This window comes from Diachasma alloeum, unplaced genomic scaffold (assembly GCF_001412515.2).
Source record: "Diachasma alloeum isolate Michigan unplaced genomic scaffold, Dall2.0 Dall_scaffold_00186, whole genome shotgun sequence".
NCBI lineage: Eukaryota > Metazoa > Arthropoda > Insecta > Hymenoptera > Braconidae > Diachasma > Diachasma alloeum.
The window spans coordinates 1799369-1812938 of record NW_021680352.1 but is presented as its reverse complement, the minus strand read 5'-3'; the positions used below and the strand labels follow the sequence as shown (position 1 = coordinate 1812938).

The following is a 13570-nucleotide window of genomic DNA, read 5'->3' as shown; positions in this document are numbered from 1 at the left end:
ATCCCATTCGATTCCTGAGGAAATTTGGGTTCCCTGTAGGCGGATGGACCGCTCAGAATTGCGTTTTTTCACTTCCTACACCCTGTACAAGATGAATTAAATTTTTTTTTATGGCGATTTCGTTTTTCGCGATTATCTCGGAAACTATGAGAGATAGAGCCTTAAAACCTATCGCAAAAGACTTCAAAATTGTGGGTGAGAAACTAAGGATCACAAGGGTCGACCTACGGGTCACAAGGGTCAGATTAAGGTTCAGAAGGGTCGAAATAAGTCTTAATAACGGTCATAAATGCCAAAATAAATGTCATGGGGATCAAAATAATGATGATGAGGCTCAGAATAAGGGTTACGAGGTTCAAAATGAAGACCAGCGTAAGTAAATAAGGGTCAGGGGGTCAGAGTAAGATTCACGAGGATTATAATGAGGGTCAGATTAAGCTTCACCGGGTCCAAATAAGGGTCAGAGTAAGGGTCACGAGGATTATAATGAAGGTTTAAATAAAGCCCATGAGTGTCAGATTAAGCTTCACAAAGTTCCAAATAAGGTTCAGAGTAAGGGTCACGAGGATTATAATGCGGGTCTAAATAAGGACCATGAGGGTCAAATTAAGCTTGACAAGTGTCGAAATAAGTATCAATAAGGGTCAAAATAATGATCATGAGACTCAGAATAAGGGTCACGAGGGTCAAAATAAGGGTCAGAGGATCAGAGTAAGTAAATAAGGGTTAGGGTGTCAGAGTAAGGGTCATGAGGATTATAATGAAGATCTAAATGAGGACCATAAGGGTCAGATTAACCTTCGCAAGGGTCGAAATAAGTGTCAGTGAGAGTCACAAGGGTCAAAATAATGGTCATGAGGCTCAGAATAAGGGTCACGGGGGTCAAAATAAGGGTCTGAGGGTCAGAGTAAGGGTCACGAGGTTTATAATGAGGGTCTAAATAAGTTTCCGAAACTCCTAGGGGAATTAACATGGGAAAAGTTTCCGAAAATCTAGTGACTCAGGTTGAAAAGGTCTATAGTCTATTTATCCTAATATAACTCAAGATCGTATTTCCCAACACAGGAGACCCTCTACCGCTTTCCATTCACGTTCTCCCCCCTCCTCTGCTGAAACTGGAATAGGAGCCTTTCATGAATCCTTCAATTATCTCGGTAACTATTGGCTCCACGAGAAAATGTTAAGCGACATTTTTTATAGTCCACAAAATTTCCTACAAAAAAGTCCTCTCACATTTTCTCGCCATACCACTCATTACTGAGATAATCAAATAATTGTTGACATCTCTCCACTCCCCTCCTCGATGATACTCCTTCAACAGAGAGGGGGTAAAGCCACTATAATGGCCTCGCTCATCGCGCACGTAAACATTAAATGAATTGACACACTGTAATTCCCTGGAACCATCAACAATCACCCAGAAAATCACCCAAAAATCTCGGAAAACCCGATAATAAGATGTGACTGCAGATCGACAGCCCAAAAACTCAGGTAAATCTGATTTTTTCTCAATAACCCACATACAGTCAAATCTCCAACATGGAATAACCTTTATGTCGAAAAGTCACGTATGGAGCAATTCAATAGAAAAACCCACCGCTTTCTCTAGGAAATTCTGTTAATTTTCGATCAAATTGAGTTTTAGGTCGTGAACTTCGATACCCGAGTCAAAACCTGAGCACTTGAATTTTTTTCATTTCATATACGTCTTGTCAACCTATACAAAGACTAAATTTTTAATGGAACAACAATGGACCTTTGCATTCTGGTAACCTAGGGGAAATATTTACTCCGTTCATCAAACTGAAAAATCATCGAAAAAATGATCAAAAATTCTCATAAATATTGACACAGCAGAAAACGAATTTCTAAATTTCACAACACCTTTTGTAGACATTTTTCAGACACTAAAAAAAGGTCTGAATAGAATGAAAATGTGCACAGCCTTAAAGTAGATATTTTCAGTTTTTCAATTTTTCAACTAAATTGCATGGAAAAAATTTGAAAAAAAAATCATACCCAGTCAGTATTATCTGAATTAAATTTCGCAAAATATGATATTTTTTCAAACATTTCCCTCTGATAAATAAATAATAAAACTTGTTTGCAAAACGGTGGGTTATTTTTTATGTGTCAAAAAAATTCAGATTTTAATTTTTGATTACAATGGAAATGTGGATTTTTACATAAGACAATGGGTTAAATCCTGATTTTTAACCATTTCTTCATTGAAAAACCAAAACGACAATTAAGCCCCGGGTGTACTATCTTTCGAATGTTATCTGATTTTTTTTTATCTCTCGTAATCCAAAATTGTCAATTGAGTGGTACATCATGTAGAAATTCCCAAAAATTATGATAGAATGATAAAAAAAATGGAAAAAATTCTGAACTTTTTCAAAGAGCGTTTTTAATTGAGATTCAGGATGAGTTGAAAAAAGTGTAAATTACAAATATCTGATTCGCTGTGGCAAATTATCTATTAGCTGTCCTTTTCCATGGTGGATAACAAAACACTAACTCCTCGTGGGAAGTGACAGCTAAGTATCTCAATTTTCAAAACAGTGGTATGTAGTCATCTGCCATTTTTATGTGATAAAAGTGTGATTAAAAAATTCTCCAAAATATTACAACTTTTTTCAAAGAGCCTTTTCCGTAATAAATGTCTCTGTGCAGTGTGGGAAAAGATTTACGAAATCAGTCTTCCCCCTGCATGATATTGGGTGACAGGCCGCCATTTCTCACCGTAAATCAGATGCATTTTTCAATTTATTGTTATTCAACTTATTCTGAATATAAATTAAAAATGCTCTTTGAAAAAATAAAGAATTTCTTCTACTTTTTTTTGATTATTCATTCATAATTTTTGAACACTTCTGCATGATGCAGGACTCAATTGACAATTTCAGATGACGAAAGATGAAAAAAAAAACATGAAGAAAACGCTCGAAAGATAGTACACCCGGGCCTTAAATTGAGAAAAAAATTAGGATTCCGAATCTAATCGAGTTTTCTGCAATTTTTTTGCACTTTTCAATAATCTTTGAATCTACCGTAAGGGTAGAGCAACTTTAAATGTCTTTCCACCTGTGACTGTGCATCTACAACCTTCTCTTTCCCAATATTTTCCAGACTCCAACGAACCCAGGAAGCCTCTCACCAGGATGTCAAAATTTCCTCCCAAAAAATCGAAAAAATAAATCCCCCGATCTGAAGCTCCCTTCATTACCCGATAATGTCATCACCCGAAAGAACAAATCCATCATCTGAACAAATACCAAATAGCCCGACCGACGTCAAGCCAATCGACATTGCCGCCGAGGCGGGCGATTCAAAATCCTCGGACGACGATGTCCTGGAGATACTGGAGGACCTGGAGACGTACGCGGAGAACATGAAAGATGATTTTCTCGGAGATTCAGCAGCGCAGAACACCTCGCGTAAGGCGAAACGACCTGGTGTTTGTGGCTTTATGGACTTGATGCTGGAGGGCCCATGGAAAAGTAATGAAGAAATCAAGGAAGAATGCAAGGTGCCAAAAAGAAAAAGAGGCAAGAGGATGCGCAAGTGTCCGATATGCTCGAAAAACAAGCGCAGAGGGTGCAAGTGTCCCAAGCCTGTCCAAGCTACCACCCCCAAGCCTGCCCAAAGTGCCACCCCCAAGCGTAAGCGCAGACATTATGAGTTCCCTCCAATGTACCGTACCCCTGTGATAACGCCCATTGTCGTCCCCTTTCCCATTGTTCTGCCGATTCATCCCTCAAGGACTGGGCCCTTCTTTTACCACGCGTAGGTGTGAGCGAATGAGCCAATACTTTTTGTAACTGAAGGTTCAAATGGGGGCTAACACGGGGAAAAGTCAAACGGGGAACGGTCGAACGGAAGAGGCAAAACGTATGAGTATATTTAAAGATAATTTCGTGTTTTTTCCTCGCAAATCAGTGTTTGATGTGAACATTTTGACGTGGATCCGTCTGCGGTTTCAGGGGGGGGGGGGGCATTTTGGGAAACGGTCCTTATGTACATCGCCATCTATCGGAATTCTAGAAGATTCTAGGCATTGCGAGATAATTTGAGGGGTTTCTAGAAATTTCGAAAAATTCAGTAGTGAAGTCAAACGGTACAAGGCAATTTTGACTGTTGACCAGTTTTCAATGAATATTTCGGAATCTAAGGGAGATGGGAAAATTTTTATTATAACCTTTTTTGTAGAGCCCATTGTGAGCTACAAAAAATGTAATTACGGACATTTCGCTATCTCCCTTAGATTCGGAAATATTCCTGAAAAACTCAACTGGGAGATAAGTCGACTTAAGGCCCGGGTGTACTATCTTTCGAATGTTATCTGGATTTTTTTTTATCTTTCGTAATCCAAAATTGTCAATTGAGTGGTACATCATGTAGAAATTCCCAAAAATTATGATAGAATGATAAAAGAAATAGAAAAAATTCTGAACTTTTTCAAAGAGCGTTTTTAATTGAGATTCTGAATGAGTTGAAAAAAGTGGAAATTACAAATATCTGATTCGCTGTGGCAAATTATTTATTAGATGTCATTTTCCATGGGGGATAACAAAACACTAACTCCTCATGGGAAGTGACAGCTAGGTATCTCAATTTTCAAAACAGTGGTATGTAGTCATCTGCCATTTTTATGTGATAAAAGTGTGATTAAAAAATTCTCAAAAATATTACAAATTTTTTCAAAGAGCCTTTTCCGTAATAAATGTCTCTGTGCAGTGTGGGAAAATATTTACGAAATCAGTCTTTCCCCTGCATGATATTGGGTGACAGGCCGCCATTTGTCACCGTAAATCAGATACATTTTTCAATTTCTTGTTATTCAATTTATTCTGAATATAAATTAAAAATGCTCAATGAAAAAATTAACAATTTCTTCTACTTTTTTTTTTGATTATTCATTCATAATTTTTCAAAACTTCTGCATAATGCAGGACTCAATTAACAATTTCAGATGACAAAAAATGAAAAAAAAAACATCGAGATAACGTTCGAAAAATAGTACACCCGAGCCTTAACCCAGTGTCTTATGTGAAAATCAACATTTCCATTGTAATCAAATATTAAAATCTGAATTTTTTTCCATCAGATGTGAAGAAATGAAGAATTTTTTTGACACCTCATAAAAAATAATCCACCGTTTTCCAAGCAAGTTTTATTACTTATTTATAAGAGGGAAATGTTTGAAAAAATATCAGTATTTTGCGAAATTTAATTTAGACAATACTGACTGGGTATGAATTTTTTCAAATTTATTCCATGCAATTTAGTTGAAAAATTGAAAAACTGAAAATATCCAAAAGTACAGCGTAGCCCGGCCGAAGGGTAGAGCTACTCTAACCCGATTGACCACTTCACTACTGAAATTTCGCCCGTTGATCCTCGATTATCGAACTAACAGAGATACGGCATTCATTACGAATAATTGGTGCTAATTATTTTTTTTTATCAATTCCCCCAGGGAATAAATTAGACGAAAAATTGGTGATTTCCTGGATTTATCGGGGCGAAAAAAAATCAAAAACCCTTTGTATCGATTGGAGCCGATGAAATGGGGAAGCTACTGGAAGTTTGAGATTTCCTTCTTACATTTATGAATAGTTATACACTGTGAAAGTTTTGATGGCGGTCTCACAGACCGGGAGTTCGGTGTAAAGGGTAAAACATTTTACCGCTTCGTTGACGAACTTATTCTGCACAGTTTCGGGAATAATCGATTTTGAAAGCAAGCGTTCACATTTGCATGGGTCAAAATGGTTATTGACCCCGTACGTGAGGGGTTAATCCCTCAACTTACCCTTGAGAGTCGGTTAAACTAGGGCAAAGAGCAAAATTTGAGGGGGAGATGAAGTATAAAACGTATCCTGCAAGAAGAGGCACTAATTTATGATCGATTTCTGTGACTTTCTGCAAATTGTTTGATTTATTAATTGTAAGTAATTGAATAAATAAGTTTTAAAAAGTACTGTTTCCTCCCCATAGTCCAGTCAATCTAGCCCTTTTGTCCTAAAAATTTATAGCTTTACAATACTAAATAAGAGTGAAAATTTCAGATGTTTACTGCCACCTCCATGGGTGCTATAACAACTCCAATATTTCGAAATACTTCGTATGAACGGGTAGACATATTTTCTGTTTTAATTTTTTTTTAAATGAAAAAAGACCCAGACATTTCTTCAAGAAGAAAAAACAAAAAAATGGGCATATCTCGCAAACTTCCCCAAATTTTTGACGATTCCTTGAAATTATTTATCCTCTTCAGAGCGACTTCAACTCGTTTTACCTAGTTCCTTGAAGAAGAGCAAATTTTTGAAGCTATTCTTCGTTTTTTTCATCTTTCTTTGACTGAGAATTCATGGCGCAAAGTTTTCCCCGGATTAAAAATTTTTTTTTACTTACCGTCGCCGATGATGAGAATGCGGCTTCACGTTCGTCCACCGGAAGTCAGAAATTTGTGGAATGGAGGGGGTAGAATGGCCAACGCGCTCTGAAGTTGGCCTCTTCCTCTCTTTTCCAACGGGGGTTGCTTGGAAGAAGGTGTCCGATCCGGCGTCTTCTTTTTCAACCCAAAATGGTACGTAATCCTAGAAAAAACAATAAATATTCCGTTCTTCAGTTGGAGGAATCATCGAAGAATATTAAGCAATCGAAAATATTTCAATCAATTTTGCGATGTTTCGTTATTTTATGGATTCGAAATTCGGATTGACAATGGGTCCATGCGAGTGTCTCCACCTCACACGTAATTTCTCATTTTTATCATCAAAATAATATTGTTAATCACTCGTAATTGTTAATCGTTAACGAAACAGAAAACTTGAATTTTTCCAAATTTTTAATGTTATCGTTCAAAAAAATAGTGAAAAAGTGATTGTTGGTGTGAAAATATTTTTTGGTTATGTTCCCCATACTAAAATACAAATATCAAAACAATAAACTAAATGAAAAATCTCGATTGTTGATAAATAATTAAAACTGAAGCTAAAAAACCGTGAATTGTTAAAAACAATGAGTAAACTCCATTTGAGATGCAGTTTTTCGTGAATATTTTTGAATCCAAGGGAGACACCGAAATTTTTGATAAGACCTTTTTTGCACCTCGTGGAATTCTCTACAAAAAATGTTTCAAAAAAAATTTCGATATCCCGCTCTAATCTCGAGATATTCCCAAAAAACACACGAAAAAACGATATTTCAACATTTTTTTTTCGCAATTAATTAATCACTTTTCATATCAATTCGACATTCATTTTCGTGGTGATATTGATTGAAATATGTGCCTTTCCACCGAAATGATGAGCCACTCAGCTCGCTTTGAATGATACATGAAGAAAACTTCTTGTTCCCTAATTATCATTTGTCTGAACAAAAAAAAAACCTGAGAAAAAAAATTGCAAAATCCAGACACATCCTAATAATGTTTAACAATGTTCCACAGGGTTTCGTCAAAGTAGTGAAGAACAAGCAGTACTTCAAGCGTTTCCAAGTCAAGTACAAGAGGCGTCGCGAGGGTAAAACCGATTACTACGCTCGCAAACGCCTGACAATCCAGGACAAGAACAAGTACAATACTCCCAAATACAGGCTGATTGTACGTCTGTCCAACAAGGATATCACTTGCCAAGTGGCATACTCAAGGATCGAGGGAGACAGAATAGTCTGTGCTGCATACAGCCACGAACTGCCCAACTATGGAATCAAAGTTGGTCTGACCAATTATGCCTCAGCTTATTGCACTGGGCTGCTGTTGGCCAGAAGGGTGAGCATTTTATCATTGAAAAATTGATAATAAACATTGAATTATCAGCAGAGAAGTGGTAAAACAATGGGAATGCAAAATAATATTTTAGAAAACATGTAAATGGCCAATTTCTGGACGATTTCAACTTGCACTGATTATTTCACCTTTCGGTAATATTACTCGTGTACAATCATGTGATCAATTATTTTTTCGATTGATCGACATTTAATGAATGTAAAAAATATCGCCCAGAACTATTTCTTAATTTACTCACTTCTCTGCTGAGTTAAAAAAAACCTTTTTCTCTTCGAGAAAAAATTTCACATGATGATATCACTCAGCTCGCTTTGACAAACAATGAAGAAACATTTGTTCCCTAAAATCATAAATCTGAAACCCCAAGGACCCCCAAATCCCATGAAACCCCATCAAATGCCGAAATAAAAATGAAAAATTTGTGCATCCACAGCTGCTCAAGAAATTGGGTCTCGACAAACTGTACACTGGCAGCATCGACGTGACTGGTGACGAGTACAACGTCGAGGAGCTCGATGATGGCCCAGGTGCCTTCAGGTGTTACCTGGACACTGGTCTGATGCGCACCACCACTGGTGCACGCGTCTTCGGTGCCATGAAGGGAGCTGTCGACGGTGGTCTCAACATTCCCCACAGGTAAACATCATCTCCCACAGGTCAATGAATTTTTTGAGACCCTCGAGACATTTTTAAAGCGACGAAAACGATTTTTTGTAATTAATTTTCTGGTGCACTTCCATTGTTGATGGATTCCACAGTGATTTCAGGGGATTTTTTGGAGAAAAAGGAAACTATATTCATCCCATTGTCGTTTGACGACATTCATTCATTTTCAATATTCATTTAATTGCGAAATAACAATAAGATTAATGATTTTTGCTTTTCTTCTAATATTTCTTGAATATTTTTTCTAATATTTCCTAATTAATGTGGAATTCTTGAAATAACGATTTTTTAAATTAATATTCTGGGTCATTTTTATGATGACAGTTAGATAAATCTTGCTTTCTTCATCTCTAAGGTCCTCTGAAATTAAAAAAAAATTCTCGACAATTTTCAAGATTTATCTAATCATTAAAGGACAATTAAATGAATATTGTTTTCTTTTTCTCCCACATCCGTTGAAATCACTGGAATTGTTTAAAAAATTCTGGTTCATCGAAACAGTACACCGCAAATCAGACACATTTTTCAATTTCTTGTTATTCAACTCATTCTGAATATAAATTAAAAATGCTCTTTGAAAAAATTAAAAATTTCTTCTACTTTTTTTTGATTATTCATTCATAATTTTTCAAAACTTCTGCATGATGCAGGACTCAATTGACAATTTCAGATGACGAAAGATGAAAAAAAACATCGAGATAACGTTCGAAAAATAGTACACCCGGGCCTTAAGTGAATATTAAAAACACCGAAATCACTAGGATTTTTTAAATGTCCTCTGAACACTTTATGATGAAAAACTGACACATGCGCGTCATCTGAGCCACGTGGAGGGAAATCCCTGTGTGTGTGTTTTACCGCATTGGGACCACCTCCACACCGGCGTCCAAGGATTATAACTTTATCTGAACTACACCAGAAAATTAAAAAAAAATGATTAGAAACGATTTTTTGGGAATTGAGATTTTTAAATTTTATTTCGCAGCACAAAGCGATTCCCTGGATACGACAATGAGTCGAAATCCTTCAATGCTGACGTCCATCGTCAACACATCTTCGCCCAGCACATCGCTAACTACATGAGGACACTCGAGGAGGAAGACGATGAGGCCTACAAACGTCAGTTTTCACAGTACATCAAGCACGGAATCACTGCTGATGCTGTAAGTTTCTTTTTCAAATAATACTAAATATTTTTTGTGGAGAATTTCGTGAGGTCGAACAAATTATTTGTGATAAGTTCTTTCAAGATGATTTGTAATCGAGAAAACTCATTGGAGATGGAAAGAAAAATGTTAAGAGTCAATTTTTCACTTGTGGAATATAAAATTCTCTTGAAGATTGCCTTCAAGAGGAAATTAAAATTTTTATGGAGAAGTTTCGCCACAAAATTTTTTTTCATAATCTCTTCTCGAAGAACTCTTCATTAAGATGATTAACAATTAAAAAATATTTAAATAAAATATAATTGATTTTTCAAGTCTCTTTGAATATTAAATTATCTCAATAATGAAAATATCAAGAAATTTTGTCTAGAATTTTTTTAGTTACAAAAACATTCTTTAGACATTCATTTCTAGGACCACTCGTTATAAATCCAATAATAATTCTCGTTATAAATTCGTTAATAATTTGTATTTCATCTTGTTGAATATTAAATTATTTTAATAACGAGAAATGTTGGTAAGAAATATCAATTTTTCGCACACGATTTTAGTTACAAAAATGATCTTTTAATCCATAGAATCATTAAAATAACAAAATATAATTGATTCCCCAAGTCTCTTCAAGCACTAACTCCTCATTAAAATAATTAATAATCAGCAAACGTGAAAATAACAGAAAAATCATTTTGCAAGCATTTTTTAACATGAACTTATCACAACAAAAAAAATTATCACAACAGTGATGAGAAGACGGTGAATGACATCCAAAAATTTCGTCCAACTAAAAATTGTTACGAGGCTATTCAATGCCCCGTCAACGTCGCAGTTGGACAATAGTGATCACAATGGTACCGCGAAACTGTTGAGTGCAATATCCCCTGCATTCTACTGCATTGGCCCCTGTGACACTCCCAAACCCCCGAGCAACTCGAAAAAATTCCCCTGAGTCTCAAGAATTGAATTGTTTTTTTTCTTTTTGCTTCACAGATTGAGGGACTCTACAAGAAGGCTCACGAGGCTATTCGTGCCAACCCAGACCACGTGGTAGTCGAGAGGAAGAAGGAGCCAGTGAAGAAACGCTGGAATCGCGCCAAGCTCACCCTCTCCGAGCGCAAGAACCGTGTCAACCAGAAGAAGGCGTCATTCATGAAGAAGTTGGAGGAGGCCGAAGCTTAATAAGCCGGTCCACAAATAATTTTTGTACCTCATCCGTTAATCTGGATCGTTCACGTTGCCATTTTAACATTACATTGATGATTAATGTATTTTTATCTGTAGCACGTGAACGGTGGTACGAAAATGTTGATAATAAAAATGAAAAATACAGCTTTTGTTTTACAATCTTTTGTACATAAATTTATTCTAAGGGAGAGAGAGAGGAGATCGAGTGGAGCTTGATTCTCTGAGACTGATGAAGAGGATTTCTTCGAGAATGCGCAATTGATTTGTGTAAAGTATATTTTTTATTGAAGAGAACGGGAGAGACTGATTTATTTTTCTTCGAGATTAATAAAATGAAGTTTATGTTTATTTATGAAGATTAATACCTGGGAGTATTTACTTGTCCTTAAAACTTCTTGGACAGTGTAATTTGTATTCAATGAATTTCAAAAAATGATTTTCCTAATTTTGATTTGCTTTCAATTTAGGGGAATTGAGATGGAATGAATTTGCATTATCACTTTTTACACATCATTCACATTTTTCAAAATCGAATTTACCCGGTGAAAAAGAATCTACAATCTTTTGTACATAAATTAATTTTCGAGAGGAGATCGAGGGGATTTTGATTCTCTAAGACTGATGAAGAGGATTTCTTCGAGAATGCGCAATTGATTTGTGCAAAGTATATTTTTTATTGAAGAGAACGGGAGAGACTGATTTATTTTTCTTCGAGATTAATAAAATGAAGTTTTTGTTTATTTATGAAGATTGATACCTGGGAGTATTTACTTGTCCTTAAAACTTCTTGGACAGTGTAATTTGTATTCAATGAATTTAAAAAAATGATTTTCATAATTTTGATTTGCTATTAATTTAAGGGAATTGAGGTGGAATGAATTTGCGTTATCACTATCACTTTTTCACGCATCATTCACATTTTTCAAAATCGAATTTACCCGGTGAAAAAGAATCTACAACTTTTTGTACATAAATTAATTTTCGAGAGGAGATCGAGGGGATTTTGATTCTCTAAGACTGATGAAGAGGATTTCTTCGAGAATGCGCAATTGATTTGTGCAAAGTATATTTTTTATTGAAGAGAACGGGAGAGACTGATTTATTTTTCTTCGAGATTAATAAAATGAAGTTTTTGTTTATTTATGAAGATTAATACCTGGGAGTATTTACTTGTCCTTAAAACTTCTTGGACAGTGTAATTTGTATTCAATGAATTTCAAAAAATGATTTTCATAATTTTGATTTGCTTTCAATTTAGGGGAATTGAGATGAATGAATTTGCGTTATCATTATCACTTTTTCACGCATCATTCACATTTTTCAAAATCGAATTTACCCGGTGAAAAAGAATCTACAATCTTTTGTACATAAATTAATTTTCGAGAGGAGATCGAGGGGATTTTGATTCTCTAAGACTGATGAAGAGGATTTCTTCGAGAATGCGCAATTGATTTGTGCAAAGTATATTTTTTATTGAAGAGAACGGGAGAGACTGATTTATTTTTCTTCGAGATTAATAAAATGAAGTTTTTGTTTATTTATGAAGATTGATACCTGGGAGTATTTACTTGTCCTTAAAACTTCTTGGACAGTGTAATTTGTATTCAATGAATTTAAAAAAATGATTTTCATAATTTTGATTTGCTATTAATTTAAGGGAATTGAGGTGGAATGAATTTGCGTTATCACTATCACTTTTTCACGCATCATTCACATTTTTCAAAATCGAATTTACCCGGTGAAAAAGAATCTACAACTTTTTGTACATAAATTAATTTTCGAGAGGAGATCGAGGGGATTTTGATTCTCTAAGACTGATGAAGAGGATTTCTTCGAGAATGCGCAATTGATTTGTGCAAAGTATATTTTTTATTGAAGAGAACGGGAGAGACTGATTTATTTTTCTTCGAGATTAATAAAATGAAGTTTTTGTTTATTTATGAAGATTAATACCTGGGAGTATTTACTTGTCCTTAAAACTTCTTGGACAATGTAATTTGTATTCAATAAATTTCATAATTTTAATTGGCTTTTAATGAAGGAGAATTTAAGATTGAACTTTTGCAAATAATCAATATCTTCAGACCAAATGATGCGATTTGAATGAGTCGCATTGCATTTTACAGCTTGAAGAATTAAGTTTGGTAATAAAAAAAAATTCTTCAATTTCACTCAGCCAATCTCGAGTAATTAACGATTGAAGACGGTCTTCTACTAATTGTTTATCAACAACCAACAATAATTAAACTAGATCAATTGGGGGCCTTACCTGACTGTGGAACGTGCCTCAGGAAGTCTCACCTCGTCAAACGCTGATTATCACGTGAAATGAGTTTTCCCCTTCACTATCACTTTTTCACACATCACTCACGTTTTTCAAAATCGAATTTACTCGATAAAAAGACGAAACTAGAATCGACATCTTGTGCATTTATCAACACGTCAACAACAGAGAAAATCCCAAACACTTTTCACAACTCCAAAATCACAAAAAAATCCTTTATCCCCATTAGTTTCACTCATTCAAAGATTTAATCCCATTTTTAATTAATTAAATCGATTATTTAAGTCAATAAACACTGGCAAACACTTTGAAAACTCGTTCAATTGTTCAGAATTACACATCAGGCGTCATCTTGTGACGTCACAAAAATGTCGGTCGCACAGGAGCAAAGAATTTTAATTCCTGAAACTTTTATTTCGTCCCATCACGTGTAATTCGTCGAAACAAACCCTGAATCCCTCATAAAATCATTGA

The 13570-nt window shown here is 35.3% G+C and overlaps 2 protein-coding genes across 2 annotated transcripts; both read left to right on the top strand.

Moving 5' to 3' along the window:
• The first annotated feature begins 1345 nt into the window (after window positions 1-1345).
• LOC107048240 lies at window positions 1346-4150 on the top strand. Its single transcript, XM_015271320.1, has 2 exons — window positions 1346-1491; window positions 3133-4150. Exon 2 carries the CDS (start codon window positions 3236-3238, stop codon window positions 3791-3793), a length of 558 nt encoding a protein of 185 aa, XP_015126806.1. The 5' UTR covers window positions 1346-1491; window positions 3133-3235; the 3' UTR covers window positions 3794-4150.
• A 2338-nt stretch (window positions 4151-6488) lies between these two features.
• LOC107048211 (60S ribosomal protein L5) lies at window positions 6489-10971 on the top strand. Its single transcript, XM_015271279.1, has 5 exons — window positions 6489-6595; window positions 7460-7780; window positions 8232-8434; window positions 9450-9627; window positions 10618-10971. The coding sequence occupies exons 1-5, from the start codon at window positions 6593-6595 to the stop codon at window positions 10804-10806; spliced, it is 894 nt and encodes a 297-aa protein (XP_015126765.1). The 5' UTR covers window positions 6489-6592; the 3' UTR covers window positions 10807-10971.
• Window positions 10972-13570: the final 2599 nt, after the last annotated feature.

Bases quoted from the DNA above. Each gene is read 5' to 3' on its own strand.
- LOC107048240 (XM_015271320.1), top strand. From the start codon at position 3,236: ATGTCATCACCCGAAAGAACAAATCCATCATCTGAACAAATACCAAAT.
- LOC107048211 (XM_015271279.1), top strand. The intron at 7,781-8,231 runs GTGAGCATTTTA...GTGCATCCACAG, and splicing joins GGCTGCTGTTGGCCAGAAGG to CTGCTCAAGAAATTGGGTCT. The intron at 9,628-10,617 runs GTAAGTTTCTTT...TTTGCTTCACAG, and splicing joins ACGGAATCACTGCTGATGCT to ATTGAGGGACTCTACAAGAA.